The sequence below is a fragment of the Apostichopus japonicus genome, chromosome 22 (genome assembly GCF_037975245.1).
Source record: "Apostichopus japonicus isolate 1M-3 chromosome 22, ASM3797524v1, whole genome shotgun sequence".
Taxonomy (NCBI): Eukaryota; Metazoa; Echinodermata; class Holothuroidea; order Aspidochirotida; family Stichopodidae; genus Apostichopus; species Apostichopus japonicus.
In genome coordinates, this window is record NC_092582.1 from 14,627,850 (window position 1) to 14,646,673 (window position 18,824).

General features: G+C 41.6%; 1 protein-coding gene across 2 annotated transcripts in view; it reads left to right on the top strand.

Moving 5' to 3' along the window:
- LOC139963975 (deoxyhypusine synthase-like) overlaps positions 1–18,824 on the top strand; it is a 39,914-nt gene that overhangs the window by 7,889 nt on the left and 13,201 nt on the right. Inside the window, exon 1 of one of the 2 annotated variants that reach the window (XM_071965245.1) lies at positions 4,686–5,072. The exons of the other annotated variant lie outside the window; for it this stretch is intronic. Within the exon in view, the coding sequence (XP_071821346.1) occupies positions 4,987–5,072 (86 nt within the window). The 5' untranslated portion in view covers positions 4,686–4,986. Of the gene's footprint in view, positions 1–4,685; positions 5,073–18,824 lie in introns of those variants that run through there. 2 annotated transcript variants of the gene reach the window in all.

Below are 18,824 nucleotides of genomic sequence, written 5' to 3' on the forward strand. Positions count from 1 at the left end.
ATTCGTAACACCAATCCAGTTCGGAGTTTCGATTTGCGAAAGGGATTGTGTTGTAAATGGAATATACACAAACCTCGCTCAGCATCGTTAAGAATTTTAGACCAAAAAACCCGCTAACATGTTATGCAAGAAACGAATCATCCAAGATACACTCAAATTTTGACCAGGCTATGTGTTGTAGGTAAGGTGATATGATCTTTTCTCCACAAATTTTCAGGATATGCGCATGTGCAGTTGAAACTCCGAAGTTTGAACAGGCCTAATACAAATTGCGTGGAATTTAGCGAGATATGCACACTACATTTGCGGGAATATTTGAAGAGTTGGGGTAGCTGGTGAAATCGCTGCAGGTCAAAGCATCGAGGTACTGTATACTGAGTTGGAGAGGAGGAAAGAGTGGCAGGGCAGGCGAAATGAAGGTCGGACGGCCGCCCTTGTAAAACAGCGAAGCTAGGGCACTGGATGGCATCCGCCATATATATTGTGTAGAGCATTCACAAAGTACAGGCAGTGATAAGATCGCATCTTCTCAACTATAAACACTAGTAAAAGTATAGGTCATATAATAAATGCAATTGGTGTTCGATCAGGACGAAAACATTTGTCTTTAGTAATATTACTGTCATTCGTTTTACTTGATTGCCGACATTCACAACATATCCAGACATCATGTAATGGTTCAATAATTCAATTTTAAGTACAGTATTTTATGCTGGCATTTTGTCTCGACACTCATTTTACTTGATTACCGACATTCCCAGATTATCTCTACACATTGTTGGAGGGGCTCAATGAAATCAGTTTAAAAGTGCAGTATTTTTATGCTGGTATTTTGTCTAGACACTCGACGTTGTACTTGATTTCCGACAATCACAGCGTATATGCAAAGCCTATAACATTTTAAAAGTTGTTTACTGTGCAGCCTCCTATTCGTATGAGTTGTACTAACGCACATGTTATCTGATAGGCTGGCTGTGGGAGATACGGTAGCTTATAAAACAAGGTTTCCACAAGTTTGTGTTTGGTGACTCCAAATGGACTTGGACCTCCAAGACCCCTATTGTTTTTGGTGCAGGTGTGTATAGCCACGTACAGTAGACTGACCTGTGTTTATTTAATGTATCAAAATGGTGGTTCGGGCCATTTCTATAGTAACAGCTAGTTCTGCTTATACTAACACCTTTCTAGTGTACTGAAGTCATCGAAACCTCAATGCATTTTGCATTCTGGTTTACATTACGCGGTCGAGCAATTTTGAACAGCGCCGATAGCAACAACGTAAGTTAAGACAACGACTTATATTTAGACAACGGAAGTTAAAATAACAACGTGAGTTTGAGCAACAACGTGGTAAAACAGCAGCAACAACTTTAGTTTAGACTGCAACAAACTTAGTTTAGACAACGAAATATGGTTGCCCTTTTCGTGTTCCATACTGAAGCACTCCTTGCCAAAATTTTGGCTGGCTGCCTACATACCTCAGGCTCAAAGACTTCTAAGAATCGGCAAGTGCTGATTGGCTATAGGGCTCTCATGCTTACAGTTCAACAGTTAATAACAACTCCCAGTCCTGCTTTAATTCCACTAACAGCCTCTGCAGAGCTTAACCACAAATGTAAACAAACACTGCAGGGACTGGGAGACAAATTAAAGGAGCTTTGGCAAAAGGTGAAGGCTCAGATTTGATTAAACAATGGGGATTAGTTGTAATTAATTAACTTTTGACCAAAAATTATTAGGCATCATCTTATTCATACACAATCCAACAATCATCAGTTCAACTTTGAATATGATCCATCAAAATCTTGAGGAGATTGAGATATATTTGAAAATATTACAAAGAATGACCCCTTATGACCCCCTAAATGACATTTGACCTCAATTTTCCGAACACCCCTCATAACCCTCATCCCGAGGAACGTTGTGACCAAGTTTCATTATAACTGGCCATACACTGTACGAACAGGAGCAATTTTAAAATATAGGGCGGCGGCCCGGGCCACAAAAGACCTGAAGGTAAAACTTCCATAGTACTATCGTGACAAACCCTCAACATTGTACCATGGAATCTGTAGGAGAAGAAGCATTTTGCGTATTTCCACAAAATGGCCCATTACGGCCCACAGGTGACCATTGACCCTAAATTTCGGACCATCTCTGATGGCCCTATACCCAATGGTCCTTGTGTCCAAGTTTCATGAAATTCCATTAAGTACTGTGTGAGTGGGAGCGGTTTTCCAATTGTTGACGGATAGAGTGATAGATGCCGCACTGTAACAATAGCTCACACCAGCATGCTGGTATGAGCTAAAAATGGAGTTGTCGGTGTAAGGGTTAGGGTGAGGCGCACGTCCCCTCTGTAATCTTCGATCTGTCACTGGCTACCCTGTGTATATAATAGGGATCAGCGCTGTAATTATGACTGTTCCTCTTTCTCTTCCCAAGGTCTTAGCGTTTATCTTCTACTTCCTCCTTTTCCCCTTTTTCTCTCTTTCTTCTTTTTCTTTTCCATTCCTTCCTCTCCTCCTTTTCTTTTTTCTCCCTCTTTTCCCCTTTTTTCTTCTCTTTTTTTCTCTCCTCTTTTCCTTACCCGGGGGATACGCGCCTGGTAACTTTTATTTTACTATATTGAACCAAGCAGACCAGTATTTTTTAACCTTTCTGTACGAAGCAAGGCCGGAGGATATTTGTGTGGTAAACAGCAATCAGACCCTTTGGTGTCTGAGTCGAAGAGTCTATGTTTTCAATTGAATCTGTTAAATTAAGTTTTCATATTGTGTCAGATTTTCTGCACTAGAAATTATAGTTTGTGTCTTCACTTCCATAGATGAAGCAATTGGTATAATTACTAAACAGTACACTGTACATAGACCAAATTGTTATTCGAACAACCATTTTTTTTATTCTTTTTTTTTCTATGATGTTTTGAGGTCATTTTTTTATCCAGTGAAAAGCTGGCTAGATGAATTTAAACGTATGATTCGGTTGACAGACTTTGATAAAATGCAATTTAACAGTTAGAGGCAATGCCTTAATTCAGACAATTGATGCAAAGTACTAAAATCATAAAAAGCAGAAAGATATTCGACAGGCAACCATTGAAGGTGGTATCAAATGGCTTTCATGTGTTCTCTATTAAGAGATGAGCTACTTATTAGCCTAGCCGCAGAAATTTGAATCAAATTTTGAAGACTGTGAACAAACGATATGCTTACACTGATTAAAATAGAATTTGCATAATCAATTCTCAGATATGACAAGAGCCTGAATAAGCCTTCTAGTGGCATCCTTGTCAGGCAAATGACAATTTGAGCAATCGAGCAAAGATGATGCATGTGCACTTTGACTTTTAGACATCACAAACTTTTTCTACTGACAAACCCGAATCGAATATTACACCTAGATCTTTTACCTTGGAAGAATGACATCATTTGACATTTTATGATATGGATGGCATTTTCCTGATATTGCACTTAAAAGGAACTTGTTTTTTATTGTCATTTATCGTCATTTGATTTTAAGAAATTCACTATCATCCAGCGTTTAATGTCTCTGATGCAGGCCTCTAGAGTTGGAATCTGGTCCTGAATGTTAGAGCTATTAAATGCTGCAATATACCTGATATCTAAGATCATGCACATTGTATCATACTGTGATATATATACTGTAACTAAAAAAAATTGATTACAAAAAAAGAAGAAAATTATTATACAAGTGCAAAGATGTATAGCAGTATTTGTATAGGAACCATAAAAACAAAAAATCAGAAGGGGAGAATATCGAGAGCCTTCTAAACTGCCACCAGGGTAAATTTTTATTGGTCAGAGATGGCCAAAGTTCTGTTTGGACAACCAAAATCTGCTTTGGAGGTTGTAAAACGGATGACCAGAGCTAGTTGTTTACATCAAAGTCAGCTTGCATGGTAAGTAAACTACCTCCACACTGTTAAACGATAAATTGGTGTCACCAGCCCCCAAAGTTGGGAGCCTTCTATTCATCAAACCTACATCTCTCCTACAGTGTATGTATTGGTCTTTGTTATTCTGTTGCATTCTTTGGGACAACCAAAGTTTCTGTTTGGACAACCAGAACAAAATTCCTAAAAAATTATCCGGCCCTGCTTGGAACACTTGCGCTTATTTTTCCTCTGATGTATGGAAGTGTCAGTGTTAGTACATCCATGTCTGATACAAGTGTTAGTCAGAAAACTAATTAATCTCCCACCAAGAACGGTGGCCTTCTCTTGGCTAATTAGGCTTCTTTCCAATTTAAGTTTATATATTTGGTGACCTGATTCAGGTCAAGAAATGCAGGCCTTTCCCTTTCTGACCCCACAGTACAACAGTGATCTGGCACTGGTTACATGATGCAGTGCTTACCATGTATACACACACAGGGTCACACACACACATTGCTCTATATAATTTCTATTTGGCCTTGAACTGGTAGAGTAGAGGCTTGGTAGTATTCATTGCTATGTGTTTTCAAATAGTGTTTCTTAAACCTGGAAGAATGCTTTACATTATAACCTATTGTTAATTTCAGCTCCTTCTAGCTGTTACTAACCCATCTATATCTTTTGTGGACTCACCTTGAATTATCTTTCTGTATGGAGAATGGACTGTTCCATTATTATAGGGAGATTCGGAGTCAATTCCTATCATACACAGTGTTACGAGTCATTCTTGTAGATCTAGAGCTCTAGCAGTCACTGCAATCGTTTGAGATATATACACAGTTGTAGGAAAGTGGTTATAGAACAGGCAGGTGGGTTTAAAAGAAGGACATTTTGGGAGATATGGCTATTAACTGGTCAATGAATAGTGTTACATAAGCATACAGCAGTGGCTTATCTTGAAAGAGTTCAGTTGTTTTCTTGAGTCCAGACATTTTCGACAGATCTAGAAGTTAAGTTTCTCTGTGGTGTCTGTAGTTGATGTCTGTGTCGTTGCTGTGTATTTAGTGATACATTCTTCTTCTTCTTCAATGATAATGTTGAAGAGAGGAGCCTCTAGATTTCTACGCATCGAGTGGTCTCGACACCGAGCCGTTCGTCAGCAAACAAAATCCATGTGAGTATGAAAATTTATTGCTATATGAACTTTCATGGAGTGTTGGTTTTGGCTTAACACCTCTTTTGGATTCTGTGTCAATATTTTCAGTTCATATATATAATTAATCATTAAAGGATCATTTTGATTTGTATACAAACTGTGATCATCAGCTTCTAGAAAAGTGATCAATTAACTTCATGAGGTGATCATGAGTAAAGATCTAGGTGCACTGTGACTGCTTTTGCATTTTGTTTAAATATTTGCTTTAATACATAAACTTACGCATGATGGATGTCATGTTTTCTTTAGATTTATGGGCATATAAATTATGGAATTAAGACCTGCTTTGGCATGTTCATAATGCAGTTATAATCTAGCTGATATCAAATGGTTGTAGATTTTACCCTGTGTAGTGATGTTACAATAACCGGTATAAGCAATGCATGCATGTATATCAAGGGGCGGGGGGAGTTAAGGTGGTCACAGAAACTTGAATGTAAAGTAAATAATTTGTTCACAGCTTTGAAAACTTTCTCTGCCTATTCTTTTGTTTGTGTGTGCTTCACTACAGCCTCTCAAATATACATATTTTCTTTATTATTATGATTATTATTGTTTATTTTTGCCGACAATTTAGTTACCCAAGGGGAGAACCAGTTTTAAAGGGAAGGATGATGATGTCACTCTCGGATTTGATAGAACTTCATCTTTGATTGGTTACAAGGTTTAATACATAAACCTCTTCTCCCCCCCCCCCTTCCCCACCCGAACAGTTGGCTATATCAGCAGGGTGGGTTTCTTATTCATCTTGTAAACCATTCAACACTTCATGCTGGTACCCTGTTTTGACTAGACAGATTTGTGAGAGCAGTCATAACTCAAGCAGATGAGATGGTGTTGATATTTAAACGTCCTCATCAAGTGGCCTTAAAGGGGCATTCCATATTGTTTTCTTTTCTTTTTCTTGATGGTAAATTCTCAATACAGTACAATTGACTTTATTGGAAGGTTTTTTTTGCCCTCTCATTAATTCAGTAGTAGTATCAAATGATTCTTTAATATTAATTTGTAATAAAACTGTGGTTGATTGGTCCTATTTATCAGAAGATAAATTGTTCTGTATAGTGATAGTGGAAAGGCTGTTCATCCGTGTGATACTGACATTCAACAATGGCTGGTACAGACAAATGACAGAATCATTTGCATCAACTGATAGGTTGTTAACTTTGTAAATTTACTATACCCGAGAGTTTGCACTCATTGACAACCCTGGTATAAACAAATTTGTAGGGTATTGTAGCTTTTACTGGACGGCGATATTGGAATGTGACAATAGCAAAGATGAAAAGCCTGCCTCACTTGAATCTAATTGGCCTCTTTCAATGTTCCACGAAAGTTTGGCATGAAATGTTTAAAGTTTTTTCATGCCTTAATGTACTGTACAATCTATCTCTTGATTCACAGTACTAGCTTAAAACTAAAAACAAAAACATTAAAACAAAAAATGGTAATTTCTTTTTCAATAATCAAGAAATGTTAAGAATTTGAATTAGCACAAAAATCAATGGCTATTAAGTGTAGCAGAGAGGAACAATAGCACAATACTAGTTTTTAAAAAAAAATTTGTTATGATTGGTTATAAACATGGCAAGAAAAATGTGGACCTGGAGAATAAAACCAATACCAGGTGTTGTGTACCTAGAGTACAATGTAATCAAGCACAGGAAATATTGACCTCATTTCCTGTTTGCTTGTAACATGTATCGCATATATTTGTGCCCAAAGCATTGTTCAAGTCCTCCTGAAATGAAAGCCATACATGTATAGCAGTTATAACCTTGTTTAATAATGAAATGCAATATTGCTGAGTGAATTACTATCGAGATCTTTAAAGCAAAATATTTACAAACATTCTAAAACACTTCCTTGAAATGTGATTTGTAGGTACCCTGTTCTGCATGCATGCATTCAACATAGCCTTGTATTTCCCGAGCCTGTGCTTGTAACATATATTGCAGTATCCGTAAACTGTAAACTGTATCCGTAAACTGCAATAGTATCCGTAAACTTGTACCATATATTTACAGTATTAGTAAACTGTACAGCCCTTCTCGTCGGCCGCAAGAGCCATCTCACTCAGTATGGTAAACCCGAGACTCCCCATGAAATATTGAAAAGGTTTCTCCTCATTTATACTGAACCTTTCCATAATATATGTTTTTGCCAGACTAAACCGTATTATAGAACATAGATATCTCCTGTACTATACAAACAAGGCACAAGACTGTATAAATTCTGCTTAAGTGTATGTACTGTTGTATATATTGAAGGTTGGCGTGTTAGTATGCTAACAGTATCGTCTCTATCAACCAGTATCAAGGAAAATGGCTAATTAATCAGATTTCTTCAAGATTGAATCTGCTTCGAAAAAGGTTTTCTCGGCTCGTGATGATGTGATTAAAAATTGAGAGGAAGTTATTTTCTTTGCAGAAGGTCACTGGTCAAAATGGTTCTCAATGAACACATAAATGTAGTATATGTACATGTGTGTGTATTCAACACCAACAGTACAGCAGGAAGCTGGTAACTTTGTACTGAGCACATACAATCGTTTTTGGCAATAAATTATGGAGGCAGTGTACACTTAGAGGTGCAGATCTGAATTCTACTGGTTAAGTCGACAATTGGTAGCTCAATAAGTTTGGTAGTCATGGTGATTAGGAAATGGAAACAGAAGATTGTCATCCATTGTTGCCGTAGGATGGAGTTAGCAAAAGAAATAAAATTGACAAAAACGAGTCCTTTGTGCAATTTATTGTGAAAAAAAAGAACCTTATAAATGGTAGGTTTAATACAGTAGGAGTGCACAGTACAGCATATGAGCCAATTAAAGCAGCATGTAATTGTAAAGCTGGATATAAACAGCTATCAGCTGTTGTACAGCATATTCAGAGAAATATGGTTAATAATTCATCTGAAATAAACTGTACCATACAAAGACATAGATCTGTAACAATTGTATGTTTTGTTGTACATACTCGCTACAATGAGGTTACATGCAGTGGCAAAGATATTAAATATTCTAAAGGGAAATAACTTGCAAATCAGATCAGCTGTATTACTAGTCACTCCAATTTTTGGGTAATTTCTTCTTATTGGACTATGACTAATGCATTGTCAACATGTTGTAGCCATAGAACTCTCATACATACTGTTCATAAATGTTTTCCTACTGACTTTTATGTTGCATTATAGACTGAGTCTGTTTAAAAATGTTGTATATGAGTACTTCAGTCACTGTATTTGATTAGCCTTAGATGATTAAAAAAGGTGGGTATAGAAATACAGCGTGGACTAGTCAAGTTGTTTCTTGACAGTCTACAGCATATATACAGTATCTGTATCGAACTTAATTTGGTGCATTTTAATCCTTTCAAGTATAAATGAATTTCCACTTAGTTACTTAAGGAGCAACCAACTGACTAAGCCATGTGGGTTTTTTTTTGCTTGGTTAAAATTATAGAAAGAAAAAAGGAAAAACAAACCTGTTTGCAAACAGATTATTATGATTATTATGATTGTTTTTATTATTACTACTACTACTTACTACTTACTGTACTACTAAATACTATTACTATTATTGTTACTATTATTATTATCATTATCATTATTATTTTTATTATTATTATAATAATTATCTATTGCTAAAAGGCTGTGTACTGTGTATTATTATCACTACCATGATCATTATTATTGTTACTATTATAATAGTTATCTATTGCTAAATGCGTGTGTGTATGATTATCACTACTGTACCATCATCATTAGCATTATTATTATAATAATTATCCATTGCTAAAAGCCTGTGTACTGTGTATTATTATAATTATCATCATTATCATTATTTTTATGATTATTATTATAATAATTATCTATTGCTAAATGCCTGTGTACTACTGTTTAGGTAAATATTGTATGTAAAAGTTAGCGGTCCGTATGATGTTTTTGATCCTACAGTAGCATGGTCTTCTTCAGAGGCTAACAGTGTTAAAAGTATTTTTGAGTAATTCCATGTCTTGTTCAGAATAACATTAATAATAATTTAAGTAAATAACAACTCAGCTGATATTGCAGCTTCCATCTAGCTTTAATACCTTCTACTTTTAGCTTCATTGTTTACATATGTAATGAAAATAAAGATACGTACCCCGTACACAGTAAAACTACCAGGTCATTTGAATTTATAAATTAAACCCTGAATCCTGTCTATTTGTTAATATGTTAATTTGATACCTATAAACATGAAATTAGATTTAGAACTCTGTTACAGACAGTTTAGTCTGTAAAATGCTATGCACAGATTAATACTATATTATCGAAAATGGTCGTTTTGTACAGTTCCACATGTACATGCGTACAGTACCTACACTGTACAGTACAGTATTGGTCATGCATGTACACTTACATCCATCTGAAGGAAACATGAATCTATGTAAATGCAGCTTCTGGTCCTTAATACTGCGTTTCTCTCTCACTGTACCTGTCTTGACTCTACTACTGCACCATCTCATCTACCTAGCCTAGTAACCAGTAGATAAATGGCAAGTATCCTCAGTGCCTGTAAATACCCCAACCAGGGGGTTTTAGGTGTTTCAAAGACATTTAAAAAGGTTATCAGAATTGATTGGCCTACGATGTGTTGCATGCCAAATGTTGCCAGCCGTTTTCAAAAGTACTGTCCTTGAGGCTTCCGTGGACCGTTGATATTATTATTACCAGTGAGGAGTACTGAGTATAGACAGTTAAATTTCTCACAAGTACGAATAGTTTTAACTACTTTTTAGAGAGGCAGTTGAATGCTTCTTGAAATTTGACTGTGGATGACCATTTTCTGGCTTTCTAGCATATTTTGGGGCAATTTGTACTGTTGACCTTTGATCAATCGTATCCTGTTACAGTTCTCAGAATGGGATTGTTATATATTTGATCGCAATAACAGATCTAATACACAATTTCTATTTGCACGAAAATGTACATATCTACACATAGAGATATATATTTACTTACTGTAGATCAACACTCCAGAAAAATTTCACTTCACGACCGGTAACGTCCTTTTTGTTTGGGGAATCATCAGGCGAAGGTAGGAATCAAACCTTGGACCTTATGTCACAGACCGAAGTATGTACGACTTCGACCACAGACCACAAAATGTGCAACTTCCTCATAGCTCTTTACAGTTGCGTGACAATATTCCAATTATTTTCAGAAAAGTTCATTAAAACAGCACTTAAGGCATAGCATATTATAGGCCACTTAAGCTTATTTAAATCGTACAAATTTCTTGCAAAAGCTTCCTGTTGATAATTTTGTATCCAGGGCTATAAAAGCATCAAGTCTATAGTTTGTCATGTACGTCAATAATTTCGGTAACGTTCACAACGTGTATCCACTTGGCCAGTGGCGAAGCTAGGGGTATTGGTCAGAGGGGGCGAGAATGGTCTGTAGGGGCGCTTTCGACACTATCTAAGCGGAGCGCCACCACAGGTTGGCGCGGAGAGTACAGGATTTTTTTGAGTAAAGATACTCCCTAGATCGCCTGAAATGACCCTTTCCGGGCCTTGCTAATTTGCAGATAAACGAAGAATAAATAACCGTTAGAGCAGTTTGTCAGAAAATTATACCAAAAAAATGTGACAAATGTCAATAGGTAGATGAGAGCGCAGTAAAAATGTCAATAATCACGAATAAGTAGAAAGTGGTAAAAAGCTGAAAAGGGCGCCAGCAGTCCATTTGAGTCCGTCAGGGGGGGCATCCGCCCCCCCCTGACTGTATGGACGCTCCGCCACTGCACTTGGCCCCAGTAACGCTGTTGTAATTGTTGTACATGTATATAGTATCTATCACATATAGATACTATATGTACAACAATTACAACAAAGTTACTCGGGCCAAGTGGAGACACGTTGTGAATGTGACCTAACTTATTATTACCTAAATTATTACCTAAATTCTACACATATATATATATATTCCTATATCATTTATTTTAGAGAGTCACAATTGCCACCAGGCACTATGGATTATTATTAAAAACAGAAGATAAACTCTGCTTCTCTCTAGTGCATTTCCAATCAAGTCATGTACTGCACTTGCTGTCATAATTTTGGCCATCTTGAGCTATTATTTCTTTTTGTATAGCATGCATACATTCAACATGCTGTGGTCAAAACCTTGTCTGTAGTGTTTATTAGCATAGTTTTATGTTGAACAGTATGTATATAGCTGAAACATTTATGATAAGGAATCACATGGTTTTCTTTTTGTATAACATGCATACATTCAACATGACGTGGTGAAAACCTTATCTGTAGTGTTTATTAGCATAATTTTACAGTATGGAATCACAATGCTTTCTATTTCTTTTCCTTTATACATGTAGCATGCATGCATTCAACAGTTTGCATCATTAATTTCATATATTTTATTAATTAAACATGGCAATGGATCACTATACATCGCCTGTTGGCTTTTATGGTACCCTAGGGGGAGACGATTGCGACGACCTACTGTACGTTTGAAATGTCATATGTAACGATCACTCTGTCACGATTAATTAAAGCTGCTCGTAGGATATGAGATGATGTGATCATTCACCGATGAAACTACGAGAAGTTAATTAGTACTACATGGTCACCGTTAAATTAATCTCCTGATTAATTTGGTCGTTAGTTGAAAATGTCTTGATTTCTCGTGCACTGATAGTTGTGGCAGTCAGCGAGCGCTGGTCGGTCGATTTCAGATTGGTCCTGGTCGGTGTAAGGCTCTCCGCATCATTTCATGCCAATCGCTGCCGTAGCGTAGCGACCGCACCGGTAACATCTCCGATCGGTATTAATGCAAATAAATTTGTTTGCCTGATATCTAGCAGTTCACATATATCCTGTAGCTATCAATGCTTACATGTTGTTATTCAACACATGCTCATGTAAATAACAGTTAAGTAGCTTTGGTTTGATATTGCATTAATATGAAGTGGTGGTGTTCCATTTTTCAGAGGTGTTATAGATGACATATATATAGCATGAAGGAGTGGTTTCCAATGGTTTTCCTATATATCTCAAGTGGTGACATGTGCAGTATTGTAAACAACATATTATGACCCGTAAACAAAGTGCATTAAAGCGACCAAATTTTACAATTGAAAATAACATGCTTTAGTGCACTGTTCACATTCCTCGCAGATATGTACAGGTATGTGAATATCAAGTTCTTTTGCATATTATATTATCATTTACTTCGCTCCTCGCTTACCTGTCTCCTCACAACCTTAGCACCTCATTCTACCGTGCCTATAAAGTCCTGGTAAAATAATAACACTGTGCGCCCTCTATGACCGAACCCCCCCCCCCCTCGGTCACTCCTCACTACTCATTCTACCATTAAAAGTGTCTTCACGTGAATTTCTTGTGGATATATTTCCCTTGGATTTCGTCTTGGTTTTCTTTAGCGATCTTTGGAAGTTTCTTTCCTCGGATTCTTAGGAGTATGGCAGTCCTTTCCAGCCCGATAAGTATCCTTTTTTGTTGAAAGGGAGGGTTTTGGGGACTGTTTTTATTCCTAGTGCGTTTCCGCCCTTAGGTTTTTTGCGGGGGTAGCAGTTCCGCGAACTGCCTAGGTTTCCCGCCAATTTCCCTTCCCCACGCTATAGGCGTGTCGTTGTATTTTCATGTTCATAGCATGTCTACATTGTATTTCTATTCACGATTTCTTCTTCTATATTTCGCTCTCTCATGTTCTTTTTCAGCTTGTGTTGATTTTGTTAGGCCACTTCGTAGCGTTTTTCGTATTTCGCCGTTGCTAGGTTACGCTACGTACCTCTACTCACCGTTATGTACCTCCCGTTCTCTCCCGTTCTCTTGTTAGTTTGCATTTTTCCGTAAGCTTAAGAGTTAGTCTTTCCTTAATTCGAGCGTTTTAGTTTGTCTCGTAACCAGCTGAAGTTTTTTTTTTTTTTTTTTTTTTAACTTTTCGATGTTTCGGCCAGGCAGAACCTGGGTCGAACACGATTTGTGCCCTAAGTGTAGAACCTACACCAGACGGGACCCATGCCTGGTCTGCATAAATTTTTCGCCAGCCCAGTGGCACTAGATAGACCAGTGGCTTACGAGTCTAAGAAGCAAGCCTTAGGGCAGGCTGGACTTGATTCCTTAGGCCATCGGTGCCCCAGAAAAAGATATAGGAGAGACAAGAGAGAGAGAGAGAGGAGGAGGGAGAAGTGGTGAGAGAGGTGGAGGAAAGTGGCCAGGAGAGGGCCGAAGGAGAGGTGGAGAGAGAGAGAAAGAGTACCCCTAACGGTCCCGGCGACGTCCGGTTGATTACGGCCAGAGGGAAGGGCAGGAGCAAGGCTCCTGCCAAGAAAAGACCTCTTGAGAAGAGGCACGGCTCGGCCGGGCTAGAGGCAACGTCTCAGTCCGGGTCGCAGCAAAGAGTACCCCTAACGGTCCCGGCGACGTCCGGTTGATTACGGCCAGAGGGAAGGGCAGGAGCAAGGCTCCCGCCAAGAAAAGACCTCTTGAGAAGAGGCACGGCTCGGCCGGGCTAGAGGCAACGTCTCAGTCCGGGTCGCAGCAAGAGAGACCCACGGAGCGCGGGCTACAGGCCACGGAGAGCTCGGGTCCGAGAGAGAGAGTACGACCGAGGGGTCGCTGAAACGGAGCCGGTCCCATAGCAGGCTCCGGGAGCCCGGGTCCGGCGAGAGAAAAAAAAAAAAAAAATCCCACCGGAAAGGACAGAATGTCCGGGTCGAGGAGTACCGGCGTGGTGGTACCCGGCGTGGTACGCACACAGAGACGGGCTCCGGGAGCCTGGGTCCGGCGAGGCCCCGGGTCCGGCGAGACCCCGGGTCCGGCGAGACTCGAAGGGAAGGCAGAACCGAGGTTTCACTCCAGATCCAAAACCGCCCCGGAGCCGGGAACCAGAGCTATACAATCGACTGCTGGGTACTCAGAGATTGGCTCCGGAGGGCCCGGGCCCGACGAGAACGGGGGCGCAGGGGCAGAAGCCCGGTCCGCAGATCTCCAAACGGGATCCAAAACTGGTCCCGAAGTCGGGAGCCTACGAGAGTAACAACATTTACAACTGCGACATTTACAATAACATTTACAACTACAACAACATTTACAACGAGATTAACAACTGCTAGGCCCCCAGAACGGGGTAGCAGGTGCAGAAGCCCGGCCCGCAGACCCCCTAACCGGAGCCGCGGCCGGTCCTGAGGCCGGGAACCGACGAGATTACCAATGCCGGGCCCCCAGAACGGGTTAGCAGGGGCAAGCGACCAATCCGAAAAGAGAACCAGCCCCGAGCCAGGTTCCCACGGCAAAGGGAGAAATACTTATCCCCAGACACCGAACACAGACATCGGTGCCGAGGAGCGATCGCAACCCACGGGCCAGCCCGGCCGCGACACCACGATCAATCCCAGACCAAAGAATGGAACCTGATTTGTTCCCCGGCAAGGACGACCTGGTTTGCAGAGCGTCGGGCAACCTGTCCGGCCTAGACGACGAGGTCGACCCCTAGATTTCGGGGTTACAGAGGACGGTTACTCCCGCTTCCCAGAATAGGGGGAGTGTCCCCCCCCCCCGGAACTAGCAGCTTGAGCGGCGACGACAGGTTCGAATCATTTGCGGAAAAACACCGCTACCACTACACATCCCAAATGTGTGTTTATTTATCGAGTACCTGCAGACACTCATGGGTCATATTCTCCTCGCTAATTATACTCCTCTCTAATCATAATTCATCGCCATTTGCCTAGGTTAAAATCTTACTTGTGTTTAAAAAACACTGTCGTTTAAAACACTGGTGAACCCACTTCCAGAACATGTTAAAATGCGTAAGACAGGGGTTTCAAATCGGTTCTCATGACGTACAGTATTCCGTTTACTTTAAAACCTTGGCAAACTGCTAGGAAGAAAACTTTCTCGAGACTTGGCAAAGTGCCAGGAAACATAACGCTCATAGATCCTTGGCAAACTGCCAGAAAAAAAGGTACAACGTGGCACATTTGTTAAGAGAGGAGGGGGGGCCAAGCAGCCACCTGGCGTGACACGTGTAAGCTCAATTTTACTGCAACGAGCTTTCGACTACGTGAGCAATCCTATGGAATAAGCCTTTCTTCCTATTTCTTTGGTGAATTACCAAGACAAACGCGTTAGTAAGTTGAAAAAGGGGTAGGATACAACCCCCAGCAAGTTACAAGCGCTAACACGCTCCGAACATACAGCATGCACTTCATGAATAATGTTCGATGTTCCGACATCTTAAGCAGAGTTGCATTTCGTAGCACCTGATGGCCTAGTCTTGACTAGCCTAGGCGCTAGGTGGTTTCAATAGGAAGCTGGAAACCTTTACTGCACTACGAAATGGACACATCTCGACAGGAAGAGATTTGAGAAGTAACGGGTACGTTATCATAACATTCAATACGTGTTTAGTACGTTAAATGTGGTGTTGATAAAACGTTGACATAAGATGTCTATGAGATATTACGTTATATTAATGTTATATTAATGTCTTAACGGAAATTGTTTTGAAATAATAGCCCCTAAAGGGTTTCGGTAACATATTTCTTACACCTCTAATAACGCTATCATAGCAAAAGACTAAACATTTAGTAACGCCTATGTGTTTGCTGAGTAACTCCCTGGACTCCGTTAAACAGCCAGGATTTATGAGGTGGAATTTCTACAAACCCACCCTACACATCCCCTGTTGGGAGTTTGTTCCTGGTGAGTAGGGCTGTAGCTTAGTTAGCTCAGTGGTTAAACCCGGTGCCTTCCAATCAAAAGGTCCCCGGTTCAAGTCACCCCAAGATTAATGTATGTTGTCCAGTTACAGAGCTGTTGACAATTCATAGTCATGGACATTAAAATATGAATGTACGAGACTGACTTTGGTCAGCTTGCGGCTTTGATAAGCCAATGAGGCTTCTTCACAAGTTCCTACTTGCAGGATGATCTAAACTACATACACAAATACATACATATACTGTAGTTGTAAAAGCCACATAGCAGCAGTAGCATTGATTCAGACTCTGATGAAGCAAACTATCCATTCAGTACTCAATTTTTGGAGAGCACTGTGATCAAGCGGTGTAGGCAGTGTACTGGTGATCTAAGGCTTGCAGGTTTTAGTCCTGGCCAGATCATTCTGTTGTTTCCTTGGGCAAGGCACTTTATCTCCATTGCGTCTTTCCATCCAGGAGGGATTTCTCTCTGTTTAACAGGTTATTGTTGACCAGGGTAATATTGCTAGCGCCTCTGGCTTCGTTATCGATAGATAGGCCGGCGCAGTTCAACCCTCAATATTATTATTAATATTACTTTTCATGGAAATAACCTCCATTAAACCTCCCTACAGGGTACAGCTTAGGTCTACATCATCAAGGCATTACTTTTCTTCAGAGGTTTTCTGATTGCAACTGGTTGATAACTAAAGGGGTCATCAGCAGTACTGTGGTACTGCATTCAGTACTGCGAGGGCTGCTGTACTGCAGGCGCTAACAAGGTCATCATACAGGCCACTGTCCTTGACTTCTTTAGCAGCATATACAGAGAAACCACTTTCCTGCACCACAGTGGCGTCAGCAGGGCAAAGGATCGGCCCCAACACTCTATTTGCAAAGATAACCAGGTTTCATGTACTTCCGCCTCGCTCTCAGGACTCCAGGGCAGAGAGATTGTGCCGTCTGGCATGGGAGACCCTCACCACAGCTGCAGAATCTGGCACGGCCCTATGGGTCTCCCATATAGCCAGAAAGGAGAGTGTGAGGGCCGATGCTCTGCCCAGGGGACAACTCGACCCCGACGAGTAAACCCTTCGCAAGGAATATGCGGTAGGTTTTTCCACATGCTCGGCATACCTCGGATAGACCTGCTTACGACAAAGGGCAGCAATGGGCTGCCCATCTTTTGTAACAGGCGGTCCCACCTGCAGCCTTCCACATAGCGCCAGGTCCCTGCCTCGAGACGGACCAGAGGTTTAAATTCTTCCCCCCCCTTTTTTGGCATGATCAGCCAGATACTGAGGAAGATTCGCAGCTCCAAGGGTAAACTCATCCTAGTGGCTCCCTCCGGACCCCGGGTCCCAGGCCGCAGGTCCCACACGCAGGCCCCAGACGGGGACGCCTGGTTTTCCAGACGGCTCCACGCTGGGCATTAGCCCAGACATTGACCAGCTCACCAAAGGCATGGCTAATCGCCGTCCACGAGTCAGACAGTTAGCCCCCTCTGCGGGGCTCTCAGCAGTGCTGCATGCCCAGGCAGGGCCGCTGTACGAATCAACGGGGAACGCTTCCCTGGCTGCTCTTACAAAGAAAACACTCTTCGTCATTGCGGTAGCGTCAGCGTGAAGGAGTTACCTCCAAGCCCTAACAACCAAACAGAACCACATCAGATTCGAGGGCCATGGGGCGAGGACGGTTCCAGACCCGTCCCCTATTGCCAAGAACCGGGCCTTGACTTTCTTGCCCGGGGACATTTTCTTTCCGGAAATCAAAACCCTTTCATCAGTGGCTGAGGACAAGCGATGGTGCCCAGTCAGGGCACTGAAGTGGTACTTAAACAGGACAGAGAAGTTGAGACAAACAACCTCCCTTTTCATCCTGCCACGACCACCTTAAACAGCAGCCGCCAAGGATACCCTATCCCGATGGCTAGTAGAGATGATCCGCCTGTTCACGATGGGGGGATACCCGGCCAAGAGATCACAACATCAGTGGGGCCTCGGCTTCCACAGCTCTCTCTGCCGGTATCCCGATACAGGACGTCCTCAAGGTGGCAGCGTGGAAAACACCAACTACGTTCGTCGCCTGTTACTTACCTGACACTCTACACGCCGAGTCAGCTTTTGGTAGCGCGGTGATGCGAGGTCCGGTTGGTACTTGGTCCCACCCCACGGGCCTCCCACCATCGGGCAGTGCCACTCGGTGCTAAGGTTGTGAGGAGACAGGTAAGCGAGGAGCGAAGTAAATATTCCAAAACTTACTGGTTTGGATATTTACGAGTGACGAGCTTACCTGTCTCCATTCCCGCCTCCCTCCCCCGAGGGGGTGGGACACAGCCGGATGGGGGAGCAGTCGTTCGACTAGGCTCACGACTCCAAGCACATCACCAGATAGACAGAGCCAACAACTACTAAGAGTCACCGGCCAGGTCTATCGGTGAAGGTAACTTTGCACCCTGTGTTTTTCATAGGCGTACTCACCTAAGTTGTCTTAGGGTTAGCAAGCGTTGGGCCTTTACAGGATGAGGCTCCTTGTTAGGAAAAAGGGGTAGTTTCGCCTGCAGTGCTCAGGAGAGTGTCCCCCCCCTTACCCGCTGCGGCGGGGAGGATTACACTCTCCCTGCTAGGTAGGCATCAGTGCCTTTTGTCAAGGGCTCACCTTTGAGAAGTTTAGTCGACGGGAGTCCTTGGGGGTGGCCAGAGGATTCTGGCCACCCCTATTTCGGTGACCGTGAGGCCACTTTTAAGGAGTGGTCTCATGAGTAGTGAGGAGTGACCGAGGGGGGGGTTCGGTCATAGAGGGCGCACAGTGTTATTATTTTACCAGGACTTTATAGGCACGGTAGAATGAGGTGCTAAGGTTGTGAGGAGACAGGTAAGCTCGTCACTCGTAAATATCCAAACCAGTAAGTTTTGGAATATATCCTGTAAAATTGTATGTGACATGTGACTATATCACTTTTGTACAGACTTTACTAC